The 20,245-nt window shown below is 38.5% G+C and overlaps 1 protein-coding gene across 1 annotated transcript in view; it reads right to left on the bottom strand.

Moving 5' to 3' along the window:
• Positions 1 to 692: 692 nt before the first annotated feature.
• Positions 693 to 20,245, bottom strand: part of nol10 (nucleolar protein 10) — a 94,759-nt gene continuing 75,206 nt past the window's right edge. The window contains exons 17-21 of the mRNA XM_052025308.1: positions 15,923 to 16,009; positions 8,549 to 8,722; positions 6,633 to 6,868; positions 4,521 to 4,623; positions 693 to 1,367 (exon numbers count right to left, since the gene is read on the bottom strand). Coding sequence (XP_051881268.1) covers positions 1,248 to 1,367; positions 4,521 to 4,623; positions 6,633 to 6,868; positions 8,549 to 8,722; positions 15,923 to 16,009 — 720 coding nt within the window. The 3' untranslated portion in view covers positions 693 to 1,247. The remainder of the gene's footprint in view (positions 1,368 to 4,520; positions 4,624 to 6,632; positions 6,869 to 8,548; positions 8,723 to 15,922; positions 16,010 to 20,245) is intronic.

The following is a 20,245-nucleotide window of genomic DNA, read 5'->3' as shown; positions in this document are numbered from 1 at the left end:
ACTTAGACTAAGTAACACCAATGCACAAGTTATGAAAGGTCACCCAGGCAGATAAGGGGTGGCCCAGACCAGGCTGCCCCTTACTGCCCCAAAAGGGGCACTTGTGTCTAAGCAAGAAATGCAGCATGGCTGTCAACTCAGATCTCAAGGACATAATGGGTCCCAGATTAGCATTTGTATACAAAACTGCTGCCAGAGTTCAGTACTTCAATTGCTTATAAAAGGAGTCATAGAAATTGTGGAAAAGACAAAAGGTAGAAATTAAAGTAGAAACAAAAAATGGGGCAAAAAGGCATTTAAATGGAACCCAGCACCCCCCCACCCCCCCCCAACTCATTCTCATCCTCATGGTTCCACCCACCCACTCACAGTTCACCTACAGTTCCCACCCCCACCATCTGGTTCTGGTTTGAACTGCCATTCACCTCCACTAATGATTCCCATTCTCACCTCCTTCACTTATCCCAGTCCAGCAATGGTTGCCCTTTATGTTCCTGCTTATCTCCCTCCTGCAGCTGTCTCCAACCTTCACACACTGATTTTGTTTTCCTCTCTGTTTGCCTCCACCCGCCAACTGTCTGTCTCCCAACTCCACCCCCACTCCCCTCCCCAGCACGGCACACCCATCAGTCACCTTACACCCCTCCTCAGCCCACCAATCACCTCAAAGTCCTTTCTCACCACTCCCCTTCTCCTCTTTTCCTGGTAATCTTGTCTCTTCACTCAGTCCTGATGCAGGATTTCAACCTGAAATGCCAACAATTCCTTTCCTCTCAGATACTGCTGGACCCACTGAGTTCATCCCGAAGATTGTTTATTGCTCATAAATTTATATACGAAAGAAATTCCTTTCCCTACCACAAAATCACTTAATTTAGAATAATGCTAAACAATAAAAGACCATTTACCATTTTCTTGTAGAAAATGCTGATTTAGAGGGAAAAAAACAGGTGCTGCTGAATAATCAAACTTAGACAAATAATATTCTGTATTTTTGTTAGAAAATACTGTTCTGATAAATATACATGGTATTTAATCTGTACACCAGAGAATGTTATGCAAAAATACAAATGTCCAAGGTCCCACATACAAGTTCTTTCAAGCTGTCTAATCTGAAGTAGCAGATGGCACGAGTTCTTGTCCAAAGTCACTGCAAACATCTTTAATTGTTGTTTTCTATTTTACTGATGATGCCTGGCACCCACTTACTCTGGGGGAAATAAAATGGAAACTTAACGTTCTTTGTTTTAGAAGAATCTCTTCCTTTTCAAAGCTTTGCCTCGAAGGTGTTCTGCTGAACGTCTCAGCCGTCTTCTCTCCTCATGATGCTGCTTCTCAGCCTCCTGTCGCTTCTTTTGTTGTTCGGACTATGAAGGAAAGGTTGAAAAATTTAAATAACTTGCATGTCTACAGCCCACGCAGAAAGGCCTTCTAAATAATTTCATGCTGAGGATAGAACACTGAATGCAGTGGGAAGGGAAAATAAAGAGGATTAAACTGGGACAACTAGCATATTGGTGAGGTTCTTGAAAATAGCAGGAAAGCTATCTTGGGGATAGAAATACAGTGATCAAGTGACTTCCAAAGATGAACAGTGTACAATGCAAACTATTATGGATGCTAGAAGTTTGAAATAAGAACAGCTAATTCTACTATAGTCTATGCTCCTCAAAACTTGTAATCTTTTTCCAACTAACAATGTAATTCCCTTGAGATTATGCACACTGCTTCCACTAATTAGCATCTATGGCAAAAGAAAGATAATGGTTCAGCAAATTTGGTAGATAAATTTAGAAGCACGCAACATTCAATTATAGTTTAGCATTTCAATTGACACCAAACAAAAAATTTCTGTCTATTGCATTTAACCATGGCCAGATACATATACATATTACTTCTCAGCTGAAGACCAAGGAAATGAACTACATTTCCACAATTTCTGCTGTTGAAAATTTAACTTTTTCAACCTGGCTCTCTCTTTATAACTTGTTAAAGAAAACGTTATCTTTTTTCATGTGGGATTGCAATAAAAAATTGGACACATTTTCATTGCCAATCTGTTAAGTTGTTTTCTATCAACAAGGCCTCTGAAAATAAATTCCTCATTCAAAACAGGAATCAGAAATTCTTTCACACAATATACTTTGTGTACTACATGGCCAAATTTAATCTAAAACATAACATTCATGTCTTGTGACTTCCATAAAACCGAACTTGTTACTTGTGCAACATTCTTTTGCACATTCAAAGCATGGGTCCTAGATACAAGGTGGGCGTCAACTGGAAAGTGGAGATCTGGATCTATTTCAGTTATAATTAATGTGAACCAACATTGCTGTCATGGGAGTGTGCTGTCTTTCAAGTAGGTCCTCACTTGGTTTTCACTCCAGCACACTAATTACCTTCCCCACCACCCTGCACCTTTCTGATGTCCTCCATATCTCTGCCTGTGAGAGTCCTTCCTTTCTCCTGTTCCTCCCATCATACATTCTGAAGTTTTAATTAATGATGAAACAGTGCCAGCTAAATTGTAATCTGATACTTTAAAGAAGGTGTCTCCGGAGCAATTTAAATCCCTTTCTTTAAAGAAAAATCACAGTACAAAGCTGCAAGTTATCTATATTCAAGAAGAAAGCCAAAATGAAATTAAACCAGGTCTCTATATGTGTGTACAACCAGAAGAACTCGATTTTTCTCTTTAAAATATTTAAAACGTAGTCAATATTGCACTTTCATTGATGCCTGAACTAATCAAACCAAATTCAAAGTTTTAGCTTTGAAACTTGATCTCAAATCATGTGGTAATTTATTTTCACATTTTCAAACCTTTGAAAAACCATTAGAAATGGAAACACAAATTTGACATTTGTTGTTTATAGTAAGCTTTCAATCACTAGTTATAAATACAATTATTCTCAATCTCAAGATGTCTGCTCATCCCCAATATTTTTGAAATAGTCTATTGCTTTAACAGCAAAAATCATTGGAGCTCAAAGCTGAAAAAAATTCTGCCTAATAGAATATTTTCTTCCTTGTTCTATAGCATCAGCACCAAATGTCAAACACACAGTAAATCTTCAACTCTGTTCAATATGGCAAATGCTTAAAATATGCCCCACCGGACAGTCTAATTTTACTTTCCATTTCTACACCAACTATAAATTTTATGCTGATCTGATAAGCATCGTAACTCTTCAAATGATTTTCTCAAATCAGAGAATTAATGTAACCTGGATAAGGTCCAGGGAACTCAATGCTATCTGGGTGGTTTTAAGGATATGTTGAAGCCTTCAGGAGGTTTGTCTTCAATGCCTAGGTAGTAATCTTGCAGACTGCCTGTTTCCATACCTTAATCTCCTATTGGAGATTTTAGATATTCTCCAAGTTATGCAAGACACTGAATGCTCCGTCTGCTGTACCAGGCATTGTGACTGGCTACCTACATTATACAGGAGTTTCATTAATTAGTGTACTGAATCAAAACTCTGCAAAAGAAAGAACACGTGCTTCATGCTTTGCTAGAAGATGTCAAAACAACCAGGGCCCCATGTTACCATAAAGCACAAAGACTGTTCCAATTTCCAAAGAAGCACTCGTATATCTGAGGTTGTGGGTTTGGTAGGTGCTCTTGTAGTGGCCTAGGAGACTAATTGCAATGTATTTTGTAGATGCAGGCACAATGCACCAATGCTCGTGGAATATTTTAAAGATTTCTGAGAAATTATGGCTCTAATGAATGAAGGTGTTTACTGGATGATGGGAGAGAGGTCTAAAAAATTATAGAAGCTTAAAAGACATGGCAGTTTATTGTTAGTGTTTCACCAATCAGTAATAAGGGGCTGAGATGTAGAAATTAATCCTCAATTTCTTGTGGCAAACTAACAGAAACAGAGTACCATGGACAGTTGTTACTTAGTTGCATGTTTAGCAAAAGCAAACAAGGATCTTGTTACTGACCAGTAAGACATTAACAAAGGATTACAAATTTAGGATGATCAAAAGGTCTAAACAGATTTTTAAACAACTGGGACTCTAGGTCATAATCCGTGGAAGCAGTATGCATAAATCTCAAAGGAATTAGATTATTAGTTGGAAAAAGATTAAAAATTGTGAGGAGCATGGAATTGAACTAGGTGGTTTATCTGAAGAACAAGTACCTAGACTTGATAAACTTGCAGACTATAACATTGTGATTCTGTATCAACAGGGATTGAACACAGTACAAACTACAGCCACAGAAATGTTCAATATGGACCAATGAAATCAGATGCATGCATTGTGAAAATTACAACTGTATTACTGCCCAAATTTATATTTTGAATCATAGTATTTCTTTATAATTAAACATTACCTCATCCATTCAAGTATAATAGAACTTCCAGGTGAAGATTGTAATTTCAGTGCCATGCAACTGGATACAAATTTCCAATAATCTCAAAGTTTATTCGTACTAATTCACTATTGCTTTATCCTTCTATAAATATTCCAATTTCATTATAAAGATGGTAGAATTAGCTCACCTTTTTAAGGGCAAACGTTAACTGTTTACTGCCTACAGTGGTATCAGACAAATGGAGTGTTCCAGACTTTTCTTCCTGCTTCAAACGATCCTCAAGTGTTGTTCTGTACAGTAAAAAAAATAATGATGACATTCTAATTACCAGATGTGTTACTGAATTACAAAACCTTGTGCTGCTGACAAGGTCAGCAATTGTCGCTCAAATTTAATTTTCTCTGGGAAGGTACTACTTTCTTAAACTGCTGCAGTCCTCGTTGAAGGTACTCTAACAGTGCAATGCAGTTTGGCACAATTGACTGGTATGTTGAACCATCATAATCAGGCCAGAAAGGGTAATGACCTTTTTTTCCTGCCCCAAAACAAGAGTCTGGTAATTTCATCCAGTTACTGATATCCAGTTCCTACACAAGATTCATATAATAAATGAATTGAAATTAAATCCCACCCCCCCCCCCCCCCAAAATACTGCAGTAACATTAGTCCAGGCCTCCAGGATCTTAGTGCAGTATAACTGCAATGGTTACCACCACCTTATGTAGTATAGCTAAGATAAGGTTAATCAGCCGTGTTACGTTAAATGACCATCATTGCATGTTGTCAGATTCCAAAGAATGCCTGTGTCTCTGTCACTAGCCATCCTTTCTGTAAACAGTGGTTCATGCCAAGACAAACCATCACTGCGGTGGCTACATAAAGTCACTTATCAGCAGGATAGTCGACCAAGAAAATAATCCAAATGACTTTTTCACTGACCAAAAATTCACAGGCATATACTTCCTCTGAGTGCAATGGAATCTCTGAGAAACAACCCAGAAAAAGCCTTTTGACACAGCAAACATGTGCTCTTATAGAAGACTGGTCTGAAGTCAACTAATAGCCATGAATTCTTTGCTGCATATGGCTTAAAAATCACAATCACAAAGACATAGGGTAGCGATTGACATACCATCATTGAAACAAGATTGTATTACTTGGGTTTTCTGATAAAGTAGTGAAAAAAGAGACAAGGGAGGTGGCTGAGATGATGATATAAATGGTCTACTATAATTTTAATTATTTTACAAACTTTAAATTACATGAACAAATTTTCTTAGAGCAATTATCTTTCATGTGCTCAACATTCTCAAGCCAACAAATTAACTTGAATTCTTATAGGCAAATTAGCTACTAGATTTCACATGGCAAGGGCTAACAACGAGAAAGAGAGATGAAGAGCAAGTAAATTTGTTTTTCAACAAGGTCTGGTAACATTGCTTGAACAGATAAAAGGCCAGACTTTAGTACTCATCAAAAGACAGCATCTGACAAAGCAAGTTATCTCAGTCCTAACTAATCAGCATAACCACGTGTTCAAGACCAAGAAGAATGAACACCTATAACTTTAATTCAGAAACAATTCTAAAAACTTAATAAAGATGATATTCAGCAACTGATAAAAAGTTCTCAAATGTAAATTTTAAATTGAGAATTTTTTTCCATTTGTCCCATACTTGGCAAAGGGGAGATTAGCATGGAGTAACAACATGCCTCATAAGAAACTGGTTAGGCTTTAAACACTTGGGCCTATTCTAGCATTCAATGACATCCTTGTTAACCTATACTTCAATTCTGCCACACGTCATAACTCAATAACTTTTATTAGTATTGACTCACAAAAGTCTACCAGATTCAGTTATTAAATGAATACATCTAATTTTGTGTGCGCTTTGATGAATTGTCTTCCATTTATTTTTCCACATATTCTGTCTGACCTACTGAGCGTTTCCAGCATTTTAATTTGAGATTTTCAATATCTGCAGCTTTTTGATTTTCATATCCAATTTTCTTTGAGAAAGTGTTGGAGTCTTCCACATCTTTGCTCAAATCTTTGTCCTGGACACCCTCAACAATTAAAAGTAAGATTTCAATCTACCCTATCAATTTCTTTCAAAGTTCTAAAATCAAATTTTCATAAGCTTCTATATTCCAGGGAATACCAAGGAAGCTTATGTAACCTCCCCTCAATGTAACCCCGGTAATATTCTACCAAATCTCAAATCCAATACCAGGGAAATTGGTGTTATGCACATCAGAAAGGTAAAAAACTGTTTAGTGAAATAGATGCAACACTTACTTGAGCAGCTTTTGTTTATGGGCAGTGTCTTGAAAACTTTTGAACTCTTCTCCAGCTTTGATCTCGAAGAATTTAGGTTTTGAATGAACTTGTTGATTACTTTCCATTAGTTTCAACTTTTGCTCTTTGCGCAACAGTTTGTGCTGTTTTTGGACCTCTTCAACCCAGCCACGGTCATCATCAGAACTTTCAGAGCTCTCTGCATCACTAGGTTTTCCTTCCAACTCTTCCTCTTCCTATAGATCATAATAGCACATTTGTCAATACAAATGCAACTTTCCAAAATGTCAAAGACAATTATTCTTTTCTTTGAAATTTGACAAAATTTTATAGTAATTTAGAGGATACTGATGGGTCATAAAAGACGGATGGAATGGGTGAACTCTGGGAAATGAAATTTAATAATGAGAAGTCTGAAGTAACATTTTGTTCAGAAGAAAACGGAGAAGCAATATGATACAAAGGGCATAATCCAAAAGACAGAAAACTGGACAATTACATGAATGAATTGAAGGTGGCAAGTCAGATTGAGAAAGTGGTTATTAAAAAATACATACAAAATCCCAAGCTCATACATTATAGGTAAAGGATACAAAGTGAGGTAGGCATGAACAACACTGGTTTCACCACAAATGGAGTATCCCATCCAATTCAGTCCTCCGCACTTCAGGAGTGATGTCGGAGAGGCTATACACTTTGGAGAAGGTGCACCAAAGATGTTGTTGAATGATTCCATGAATAAGGGAGTTATATTACAGGGAAAGATCCGAACAGATAGCATTGTTCTCCTTAGAGCAGGAAAAGTTGAAAGGAGAAAAGAGAGGTATTCAAAATAATAAGATGTCTGGACAGAAGCAGAGAGGAAGAAATTGTTCCTATTGGAAAGGCTCAGAACCAGAGGACACAAACTTAAGGTGACTGGAAGAAAAAACCAAAGGCAGTTTGAGGGATGTGTCCCTTATTCAGTGAGTAATTGGCATCTGGAACATACTGAATAACAGGATAGCGGAGACAAATTCAGTGGCTTTGAAAGGGAACTGGATTATCACTGAAAGAAAAAAAACCATAGGACCATAGAGAAAGGATAGGATAGTGGTACCACTTCTATTACTCTTGCGAAGGCATGGCATAGACTTCAACGACTAAATGGCCTCCTCCAGTGCTATTACAATTCAAACATCCAAAGACCCAGGATTATATTCCTGAGTCAAAGATTTCTTTGGCTTTTGCCCAAATAGCCCCAATTTTTTTCTCCCTCTTGATAGTTTGAGAACCAGCAAACTGAAAGCACACTCCCCATCCAAGATGGGCCTTCAGTACTTTGAAGTTTGATCCAATATAAAGAATGCATCTTTGAAAATCAAAGTAGTACAAGATTTGAAATCATCTGCTGCCTGAACAGATGAACTTATGAACGAGTTACAGAACAAAGCCAGTGATTGAACAAGTAACGATGCTTAACAAAATATATTTGTATGGCAAGAATATAGTTTCAAATATGAAAGCTATGTAATGTATGTGCAGCAACTCAATTTCAGCTGAATTAAAGCTGTGTCAAAATTTGAAGTGACTGCCAAGTTGTCATTTTAACATATATATTTGTATTATTTTATGCATACGATAGAGACTAAAGCAATTCATTGCACCCTCTTTGGGCTTTTAGAAACCCATTGCTGATATCACCCAATTATGGACTCATCACATTCTTTTTTCCCCAACTGTCATGATACTTAGGATACTATGCAATTTGTTTTCATTTCAAAAAAGGGTGAAACTTTTACCTTAGAACAAAACCTCTATCCCAGTCATTTCCTATAATGCATTTTCTGTCACTGCAATCATTAAAATGCATATTTTTCATCACTTTTAGAGCTTTGCAGTCCAAGATATTGCACTTGTTTTAATCAATGTATTACCTGCACAGTCTCCATCAGGTCCTGTAGCTGCTTCAGTTTCTTCTTTCTTTTTTCTGAGGCTTTAGACACAATTGGATTTATGAGCCTGAATTCTTCACTGGTTTCATCCACTTGAAAGTCTGGATTTTCAAACATGACCTTGAATCGCTCATCTCGCAGAATGTTGGGTAGATTCTGACATAAACAGGGAAAAAAAATCCAGATTTTTTTTACTTGCAAATCATGACAGAACAAATCATTTTTGAAAGTAAAGGCCAAATCTGTACATAACTATATTGCTGGAAAATAAATCACCATTTCCCAGGCTCTTTAAAACCATGTATCAAAATAGTAGTTTGATGCAGTGGTCTGAAAAATTACTAAATAAAAACAATGAAGGTGGTTTAAATTTAATTCACTAATTTCCCTTCAAATTACTGAGGTGCCTCAGTTTTGCTCATCAGATAGCCCTGTTCCTTACAATTTAGCTGAAATCAGGAACTCAGATTGCAAAAATCAGAAATGAATCAACTTCCATGATGTTACTGCAGTTACCAAACTTTCAACTTTTTGTTTGAAGAATAGGATGCACACAAAATATGTTCTATGGGTTCCACAAATTCATAAATTTAACATAAGATTCATATACTCAAAGTATTTGATTTATAAACCCAAATATGAATTAAGGACGTTATCACTGAAATTCAGTGTTCAACAGGACTGCAGTCCAGTTTGTAAAATTGACCTCACTCTTTCAAGTGGAAGAGACGATTACATATTTTAGGAATCACTGGAGATTACTTGTTCAGCTTATTTCTGTAGGGAGAACTTTGAAATGTAGGAAGCTCTTGGAAGAATGCTGTATTTATTTAGGTTAATTGCTAATCAAATAAATGAATAGGTAAGACATGATTCTTTCATACAAGTAATAATGCATGTAACCTGATAACTGGAAACACAATTAAACTTCTACATTTAAAAAGGATGACCTACCAGTTGATTTTAATTCACTAGAAAGTCGCTCTGTGGCCCATATTTGCGTGAATCAGAAGTCTACCTGGGATTGAAGCATACAACCTGGGCTAGCAGCAGGGATAAATGGGTAACTATAGACCAGTGAGCCTCATGAAATTATTGGAGAAAATTCTTAGGTATATGTACATTTGGAAAGGCAGGGATTGATAAGGGATAGTTAACATCTTTTGGCTTTGGGAGGGGGAAATCCTGTCCCACTAATTTGATGTGTTTTTTTTTGGGAGGAGGTCACAAAGGAGATTGATGAAGGCAGGATGGTAGTTAGGCATTTGACAAAGTCCTGCATGGTATGCTGGCCCAGAAGGTTAAGACACATAGGATCCAAGATGAGTTGGCTAAGTAAATCCATAATTGGCTTAGTTATAGAAAGCAAAGAATGCTTTTCTGATTGGAATTCTGTAACTAGTGGTGTACCACAGGATTGGAGCTGGGATCTTTGCACTTTGTGATATAAATGAGTTGGATGTGAATGCAAGAGATGCGATTAGCAAGTTTGCAAATGACACAAAATTGGTGGTGGTGTGGATAGTGAGGAAGGCCATCTAAGGAATTTAATCTTGAGAAGTGTGAGGGATGCATTTTGGGAAGTCAAATAGGGATAGGACATATACAATAAATGATAGGGCACAAAGGAATGTGGATAAACAGAGAGACCCAAAAATTCAAGTCCATAATTCAGTGAAAGTGGCAATATAGGTCAACAGGATGGTGAAGGCAGCACATAGCACGGTTGCCTTCATAGGTTGGGGCATAGAATAAGAGTTGGGACATTATGTTGCAACTTTACAAAATGCTGGTTAGATTGCACTTGGAGTATTGTGCACAGTTCTAATCACCACACTATGGGAAAAATGTGATTGTGTTGGAGAGAGTGCAGAAGGGATTTAGCAGAACGTTGCCTAGATTGGAGGACTAATTATGGGGAGAGATCAGAGAGGCTGAGTGTGTTTTCTCTGGAGCAGAGGTGGTCAAGGGTGGCCTGATAAAAGCAAACAAGATTATGAACAGCATAGGTAGGGTGGATAGTCAGAATCTTTTTCCCATGGTAGGGCTATCAAAAACAAGAGCACAGGTTTAAGGTGAGTGGAAGGAGTTTTAAGGGGGATCCGAGTTGTAAAGTTTTTTTCCCCCAAACACAGTACTTCCATCACTGCCAGGACGCGATGAAACCAGTTACAATTACTAAATTTAAGAAGCATTCAGACAGACACTTAAATAGGCAAGGCATAGAGGGATAAGGTTCTGATGTGGGCAAGTGGGATCAGTGTAGATAGGCAAAAAGTTCAGCATGGATGTGGTGGGCCAAACAGCCCTTTTCGTGCTGTACGAATATGACTCTAAGTGCAGTCTCATCAGCACCCTGTAAAACCACAACAGTCCCTTAACCCAATTACTTATCATACACACAAGTTTACTCCCTGCACTCCCCCCTCCCAATACACTAGGGTCCCCAGATCCCATTGGAGCGCAACATTTGTTGTCTCACTCTACTTAAATGATAAAACAAATTATAATTTCACCTTCCAAAGTCAATAATCTCATTTCGCCACATTATACTCCATCTGTTAACCTCTTGCCCATTGGCTTAATCTACACCCCTTTGCAAGCTCCTCAATTTGGTAACCCACTTATCCTTGTATCAATAGCAAATCTGGCTACAGTACACTTCATTCAAGTCCTTAACGGAGAGTAAATAGTTGAGGCCCCAGCACTAATCTCTGTGGCACCCCACTAGTTTGTAGTTACTGATCCCAAAATAACACATTTATTTCAACCATTCTCTGTTAGCTGGCTACTCCTCTCCTATCCATTCCAATGTATTACCCAGCCACGTAGAAAACCTTTATCGCTGGCTCCCCTTTATCCCCCTTGTTTGTTGCATCCTCAAAGAACTCTAGCAAATTTGGCAAGGACGTTTTCCCTTTCATAAAACAATGCTGACACTGCCAGATTGTCTTATGATTTTCTAAATGTGCTGCCGGTATCTCCTCAGAAGTGGATACTAGCATTTTTTCCGAGACAATGTTATGTTAACTGGCCCAAAGTTTCTTGCTTTGTCATCTTCCTTTCTTGAATAATGGTGCTCCATTGCCATTTTTTAATCTTCTAGGACTTCCAGAATCCAGGAAATTTTGACAGATGACAATAAATGTATCCAGCATCTCTGCAGACACTTATTTCTAGACCTTACAATGCAAGTAATTAGATCCAGAGGAGTGCTCAGCCTTTAGCCCCATTAGTTTGCTAGAACATTTCTTCCAGTGATTGAAAGTTCTTCCTTCTCGGTAAGGCCTTGATTCATTATTATTATTATTGGGAAGTTTAAGAAGTTTTTTTTTACTGTGAAGACCAGCTTAAAATGATTCTGCTATTTCTCTATACCCCATTATTAATTCCCAAGTCTCATCTCCAACAGATGGAAGTGTACTTTAGCTCCTCTCTTCCTATACATGACCTGTAGTAGCTCTTAATGCAAGTTTTGATATTATTAGCTACCTCAGTCTTGTACCTCTATAATTTAGCCACCCTTTGCTGGTTTCTAAAGAATTCCCAATCTTCTGACCTACTCTATGACTCTATTCACATTGTATAACCTTTTAATTTTATCTTAGTTTGTCAGAGAAGGTGCACCCTCCTAGAAGAGCTTCTTCCTCACCAGAATATAGTGTTGCTGAGATTTATGAAATATAGTAAAAAGTCTGATAATTCATTATCCAATTGTTCAGAAACCCTGATAGTTTGGCATCTGGTTAACCAGGTGCTGATTTCTGCACTCCCTTCAAACTCACCAGGATGTCAGTTCCCATACTCCTTTCAATCTCTCTTGGTTCTGCATCCTATGCTCAAACTTAGAGAAAATTTATTATAATACTGTACTGTGTAATACTTATATAAAGTCAGTGTGTTGGAGTATTAGTTAGAACAACATCCAATATTCCAGAAAAATTGACAGTGCATCACCAAAGTCCCAAGCCTGTTGAATCATGGCATTTACTACATCTCCTTAAAATGTCTGCCATAGCTGATCTTACCCTTTATTCTATTTTCCCAATCCATGTTTACCAACTCCTTCCTTATACCACAGCAATTGCCTTTAAAGTTTAAGACTGTGGTTTCAGACTCCCAACGTGATCTAGCTAATTATATTAAAATTAAGCATTTGCTCACAATGTTTGGACATGGTTCAAAAGAAACCAGAAACTTGCCTCGTGTAGCACCATTCAAACTGGGAGAAGCTCAAACAGACATAGCCAGAGACCAAGTGGAACAGTGCCTAAACTGAGAGGCTTTTCCACCCAGTTAGATCTTCCAAGGACATTAGCTGCAACATTCTCTGTAGCTGTTAAATTCTGAATGACTATTTTAACTTGGGAATTGAGAAAATTTTAAGTAGTACAAGAACTAGAAAAAGGAACTGAAAGGATCATAAAATGAGTAACATAACAAAGGATCAAAACTGAACACATAATGCAATTTTTAAGTTATGGTCAGGGTTAGCACAATTGTTAGGTGTACAGAATTAAAGCTACACAATTACGTTAAAATTTCTTGTTTAAGAACCAAAAATCAGAGGAAAACTATTATTTCAAAGTATTTTTGATCTCAACCTCACAGCTGCTTGATTTACACCTTGTGAAACATTTTAACATTGTGGGAAAATAAAATTCTATTTACATGGCAGATTATCCTATTTCCAAAGGGCCATATGCATAATGAATGACTCTGAAGATGAAAGACCATTGCAAATGTACACATCAACATTTCATCCAAGGAAAAGAAACTGATAACTGGTTAACTTTTGTTGTGGCATTGATTAAAAGTGAAAGTTTAGTACGGTTGTGTGGGGTAATAACTTTTTTTGAAATGGGGCAATGCAAGACCTTTAAAGCCTCCCACACTGTTGATTTCACTTCTCCTCCAGAGGACTAGATTTCCAACAATGTATTCACTTCCCAACATTCACTGGACTGTTAATCTTATGGATGGCAGTGCGGGAAACTCAAAACACACAAATCATGGAAATAAGAACAGTATGCAAAAAACAAAATTAAATCCCATCTCAAGCCCCTTTCCTTATAAAAAAAATTTGATGATTAATATAGCTGCAAATAATGCCAGAAATTAACAGTCAGTGGAAAGCAATGGTGCTGGCAGGGTACTGAAAACCTGTACCAACCAACTGACTGGTGTTCAAGGCCATCTTCAACCTCTCACTGCTGCAGTCGGAGGTTCTCACCTGCTTCATAAGGGCATCAATCATACTGGTGCCCAAGAAGAGCAGAGTGAGCTGCCTCAATGACCATCACCCAATAGCACTCACATCTACTGTGATGAAGTGCTTGGAGAGGTTGGTCATGGCTAGAATTAACTCCTGCCTGAGCAAAGACCTGGACCTGCTGCAATTTGCCCACTGCCACAACAGGTCTACAGCAAACGCAATCTCACTAGCTCTCCACTCTGCTTTGGAGCACCTAGACAACAGCAAAACATACCTCAGACTGCTGTTTATCGATTACAGCTCTGTGTTCAACACCATCATCCCCTCAGTACTAATCAACAAGCTTCAAAACCTGGGCCTCTGCACTTCCCTCTACAACTGAATCCTTGACTTCCTTATCAGAAGACCACAGTCAGTGTGTATCGATAGTAACATTTCCTCCTCACTAGCAATCAACACAGGCGCAGCTCAAGGATGCACGTTTAGCCCACTGCTTTACTTTCTTTACACTCATGACTGTGTGGCTAGGCACAGCTCAAACACCATCTATAAATTCGCCAATGACACCACTGTTGTTGGCAGAATCTCAGATGGCAATGAGGCGGTGTACAGGAATGAGATAGATTGGTTGGTTGAGCGGTGTCGTATCAACAACCCTGCACTCAACGTCAGCAAGACCAAGGAATTGATTGTGGACTTCAGGAAGGGGAAGTCGGGAGAACACACACCAGTCTTCATTGAGGGGTCAGCAGTAGAAAGGGTGAGCAGCTTCAAGATTCCGGGGCGTCAATATCAGAGAGGGTCTACCTTGGGCCCAACACATTGATGCATTCACGACGAAGGCATGCCAGCGGTTCTACTTCATTAGGAGTTTGAGGAAATTTGGAATGTCACCAAAGACTCTTGTAAATTTCCACATATGTACGGTGGAGAGCATTCTGACTGGTTGCATCACCGCCTGGTATAGAGACTCCAATGTGCAGGATTGAAAGAGGTTGCAGAGGGTTGTAGACTCAGCCAGCTCCATCACGGGCACAACCCTCCCAGCCATCAGGGACATCTTCAAGAGGTGGTGCATCAATAAGGACCCTCACCACCCGGGACATGCCCTCTTAACATTACTACCATCGGGGAGGAGGTACAAGAGCCTGAAGACCCACATTCAACGATTCAAGGACAGCTTCTTCCCCTCCGCCATCAAATTTCAGAATGGTCCATGAACACGACCTCATTATTCCTCTTTTGCACTATATTTTTGTAACTTACAATAATTTTTGTGTCTTTATGTATGGTACTGTACTGCTGCTGCAAAACAACAAATTTCATGACATATGTCAGTGATAATAAACTGGATTCCTGACAACTGACCTCAAAAGAGAACACAAAGTTTAAGCAAACTCTGAAAAAGAACACAATGTTTTCAATACCCATCAGGTATCAGTTCAAGGAAACCCTCTGGCATCTAGCAGCTGTAATATTAGATGCAAAATTCACAACTTTTCAAAAATATTAAACAGATTGTCAAGTAGAAATTGTAACACGATCTTTGTACTTTTCTACAATTATCAGGTTCTTAAACTGACCTGCATAGTCCTAACCCCACCTTAGCAATGGAACACTACGGACCACCTTTTGCATTACCTTGGACTTGTCTCTGATTTGCATGAAGGTCTTATTTTTGCACCTGATTTTTTTTTGAAACCTCTCTTCCTTATCTAGTACAATCTATATTCTGCTCAATTTACCAACACAACTTAACAAATATGATTAAAATGACAGGCTGAAATATTGAAAATAAACGTCCCACCTTCTGAAATGCTTGTGCAAGGGAACCATGATACACATACATAAAAAACTTATTTTCTCAGGGTCATGCATTTTGCCAAGCAGTAATGATAGCCATTCAAAACTCACCAAGCCCTCATGCAACAAAGGGAAAACTATTAGGGCAGTTTGCAACAATATCTATTCAAATGATTTTTAACTAATACAGTACAAAAGTCTACAAATAATGCATTTAAATAAACTTAATACTTGAACACTCAAAATCCAAGGAAAATTAAACTCATTTACTCCACATTACTACAGACGTTATAAAGCCATCTCGTTCTACCAGTATTTAACATCAGCCAGATCATTACCTTTCCCTTCTTTTTCCTTTGTACTTGTTCTTCTTTTTCTTCTTCAATAAACTTCATTGCTAGCTCTTTGTTTACTTTTGGCAATTGCTGTACATAGGAATATTAAATGTAAAATTAGCATTAATACAAAATGTGTACATTGACTAAAAGTTAAAAAGGATCTGTGTAGTTTGTTATTGAACACTTGCTATAACTGTGTATAACTGTTTGGGAAAACTCAGAAAAGCATCATGATTAAATATGCCCACAGATTTAGTTATTTTGAAATGTAGTGCAGTATTACAAAAATTACATTCTTCAACAGCATCCCTTAGATTCAGTGATTTTTTTTTTAAATGCCACTTCTACTAAGTACTATAAAATAACACTGCATTACTAAATTGTTCAAAACAAATTGGAACTGGAAAACATTTTTCAGTTGTGACCCATTTGAATTTTTATTATCAAAAATTTACAATTTATCCAAAACCGCTTTCTAGAGCAATAATAAAAATATCTAATATATGGAGATAGAAGACCAAGACCCACCATCACTATTATGAGGTATCACTAGAATCTACTGCCCTGAGATGGAGCAGAGTACATTAAGATTGTATTGGAATTAAAAAGATCAAGTATCTTTGCTTCAATATCTTCAGGACCATATTTTGTTCACAAGATCATAAGAACTAGGAGGAGGCTATACCGCCCTTTGAACCTGCTCTGCCATTCAACACAATCATGGCTGATCTTCTACCTCAGTGCCATTTTTGAGCCCTCACTCCATATCTCTGGATTCCCTTAATGCCAGAAATCCACCAATCTCAATTTTGAATGAACAAAACAACCAAGCTTCCACAGTCATCTAGCCTATGTGAAGAAATTTCTCCTTATTTCAGTCCTAAAGGGCTTACCTTTATTCTCAAACTAGAAATATGACCTCCCAGCCAAAACATTGATATAGATCATGAACTGGGGCTCCAAGCATTGATCCCTGCAATGCTCCATTAGCCACAGCCCAGGAACCTGAGAAAGATCCATTTATTCTCAATCTTTGCTGTGTGTCTAATTAATCAATTCTCAATCCATGTTAGTATATTAACCCCAATTCCACGTACTCCAACCTTGTTAACCAGCTTCTTGGATGGAATCATCAGAAGCCTTCCAAAATCTAAAGACACTACATCCAGTGGTTTCCCCTTCATCTATTCTAACAGCTAGATCCTCAAAGAACTTTAAATTAGTTAAACAGGACTCTTTTCAAAAATCCATTTTAACTCCGCTCAATCCTCTTATTTAAGGTGTTCTGTTATTACATCCTTCAATACAGATTCCAGCACCTTCCCCCCAGTGATATTAGCCTAACACCATTTCGCCACTCAGTAAACTTGCTTTCTATCACAAGACAAGTAGGCCATTCGGCCCATCGAGTCTGCTCCAAAGTGGAAAAAGAAATGAGAAATGGGGGGGTGGGGGGGAAGATTCTGCTCCATGAGCAAAAAAAAAATTCTAACCCCAATTTCCGGCCTTATCCCCATATCCCTTGATACCTTGACTCATTAGATATCTATCTATCTCCTCCTTAAATGCCTCCAATGATCTGGCCTCCACTGCTGTACGTGGCAAAGAATTCCATAAATTCACTACCCTCTGGCTAAAGAAATTTCTCCTCATCTGTTTTAAACCTGTACCCTCCAATTCTAAGATTGTGCCCTCTGGTCCTGGACTCACCCACCAAGGGAAACATTCTTCTCATTCTTCTGTACTCCAGTGAGTACAGTCCAAGAGCCGACAAACGCTCATCATATGTAAGCCCTTTCATTCCAGGAATCATCCTCGTAAATCTCTGAATCCTCTCTAACATCAGCATATCCTTCCCAAGATATGGGGCCCAAAACTGTACACAGTATTCCAAATGGGGCCTCACTAGTGCCCCGTAGAGCATCATCAACACTTCCTAACTTTTATACACTATACCTCTCGAAATGAATGCCAACATAGCATTCGCTTTCCTTACCACCGACCCGACCTGGCGGTTAACCTTTAGGATATCCTACACAAGTACCCCCAAGTCCCCTTGTACTTCTGTACTTTGAATTTTCTCCCCTTCTAGATAATAATCTGCCCATTTATTTGTTGTTTCCAAAGTGTACAACTGCACATTTCTCAACATTGAATTTCATCTGCCATTTCCTTGCCCATTCTCCTAAACTATCTAGGTCTCTCTGCAACCTTCCTGTCTCCTCAATACTCTCTACTCCTCCACCTATCTTGGTGTCGTCTGCAAACTTAGCCACAAAACCATTTACTCCATTATCCAAATCGTTAACGTAAAAAGAAGCGGCCCCAACACTGACCCCTGCGGAACACCGCTAGTAACCGGTAGCCAACCAGAACAGGATCCTTTTATTCCCACCCTTTGCTTTCTGCCAACCAGCCAATGCCCCACCCATTCTGTTATCCTACCTGTAATTCCATGACCTCTCATCTTATTAATCAGTATCTTGTGCGGCACCTTGTCGAAGGCCTTTTGACAGTCTAAATACACAACATCTACCGCCTCTCCCTTATCCACCCTACCTGAGATTTCTTCAGGAAAAAAACTCCAATAGGTTGGTCAGGCAGGATCTTCTCTTCACGTTGGTTTGGACCTACCTTGCCATGCACCTCTAGGTATTCCATAATCTCATCCCTGAGGATCGATTCTAATAACTTTCCCACCACCGATGTCAGACCAATAGGTCTGTAATTTCCTTTATGCTGCCTCCCACCTTTCTTATACAGCGGAACTACATTTGCGACCCTCCAGTCCTCCGGAACCATGCCGGAGTCTATCGATTCCTGGAAAATTATCACCAATGCCTCCGCTACCTCTAAAGCCACCTCCTTCAGAACTCGGGGATGCACCTCACCCGGTCCGGGAGACTTATCAGTCTTTAGTCCATTTAGCTTTCCTAGCACCTTCTTTCTTGTAATCTTAACTGAACTCAGTTCCATTCCTTGAGACCCCTGACTATCTGGTATATTGCTGATGTCCTCCACAGTGAAGACTGATGCAAAATACTCATTTAGTTCCTCTGCTATCTCTTTATCATCCATTATAATCTCTCCCGCACCATTATCGATTGGTCCTATATCAACCCGTGTCTCTTTTACTCATATTTGAAAAACTCTTAATATCCTTTCGAATGTTATCTGCCAACTTCCTTTCATAATTCATCTTTTCTTTCCTAATGACCTTCTTAGTTTCTTTCTGCAGGTTTTTAAAAGTTTCCCAGTCTTCTGTTTTCCCACTAATTTTTGTTTTCTTGTATGCCCTCCCTTTTGCTTTTATTTTAGCCTTCACCTCTCTCATTATCCACATTTGTGCCTTTTTTCCATTCAAAACCTTTTTTCTTGAAATATATCTATCCTGCACTTTCCTTATTTCTTGTAGAAATTCCATCCATTTCTGCTCCGCTGTCCCTCCAGCTAGCTTACTCTTCCAATCAATTTGGGCCAGCTCCTCTCTCATGCCACTGTAATTTCCTTTGTTCCACTGAAATATCCATACACCAGTTATCAGCTTCTCCTTCTCAAATTTGAAACTGAACTCATATTGTGATCACTAGTTCCTAATGGTTCCTTTACCTTAAGTTCCCTAATCACCTCCGGTTCATTACACAGCACCCAATCCAAAACAGCCGATCCCCTGGTGGGCTCATCAACAAGTTGCTCCAAAAAGCCGTCCCGTAGACATTCCACAAACTCAGTCTCCTGAGATCTACTGCCTTGCTGGATTTCCCAATCCACCTTCATGTTAAAATCCCCCATAATTATCTTAACGTTGTCACTCTGACACACTTTTTCTATTTCTAACTGCAACTTATAGTCCACTTCCTGACTGCTATTAGAGGGCCTATATATAACTGCTACTATTCCTTTTACCCTTGCTATTTCTTAGCTCCACCCATAAGGATTCCACCTCTTCTGACCCAATGTCCTTCCTTTCTATTGATTTTATATCATTACTAACCATCATGGCCACACCACCTCCTCTGCCTACCTGTCTATCCTTCCTATACACTGTGTACCCCTGGACATTTAGTTCCCAAATCACATCCGTCATAAAGCCATGACTCGGTGATTGCCACAATGTCATATTTATTAATCTGTAGTTGTGCCACTAGGTCATCTACTTTATTCCTAATGCTACGTGCATTCTATGTACATAGTTTACAATAGATACATCTATATTAAGTAATTAATGTTTAAATCTAGTCACTTTTTTTTGCTAGCACCAGAATTTTTAAAAAAAGCAGGTGCAAACATTATTCACCCTTGATTTATAATGATGAGCATATA

Source organism: Pristis pectinata, chromosome 10, assembly GCF_009764475.1.
Source record: "Pristis pectinata isolate sPriPec2 chromosome 10, sPriPec2.1.pri, whole genome shotgun sequence".
NCBI lineage: Eukaryota > Metazoa > Chordata > Chondrichthyes > Rhinopristiformes > Pristidae > Pristis > Pristis pectinata.
The sequence above is the reverse complement of the archived record's forward strand: the minus strand, read 5'-3'. Positions and strand labels throughout refer to the sequence as shown.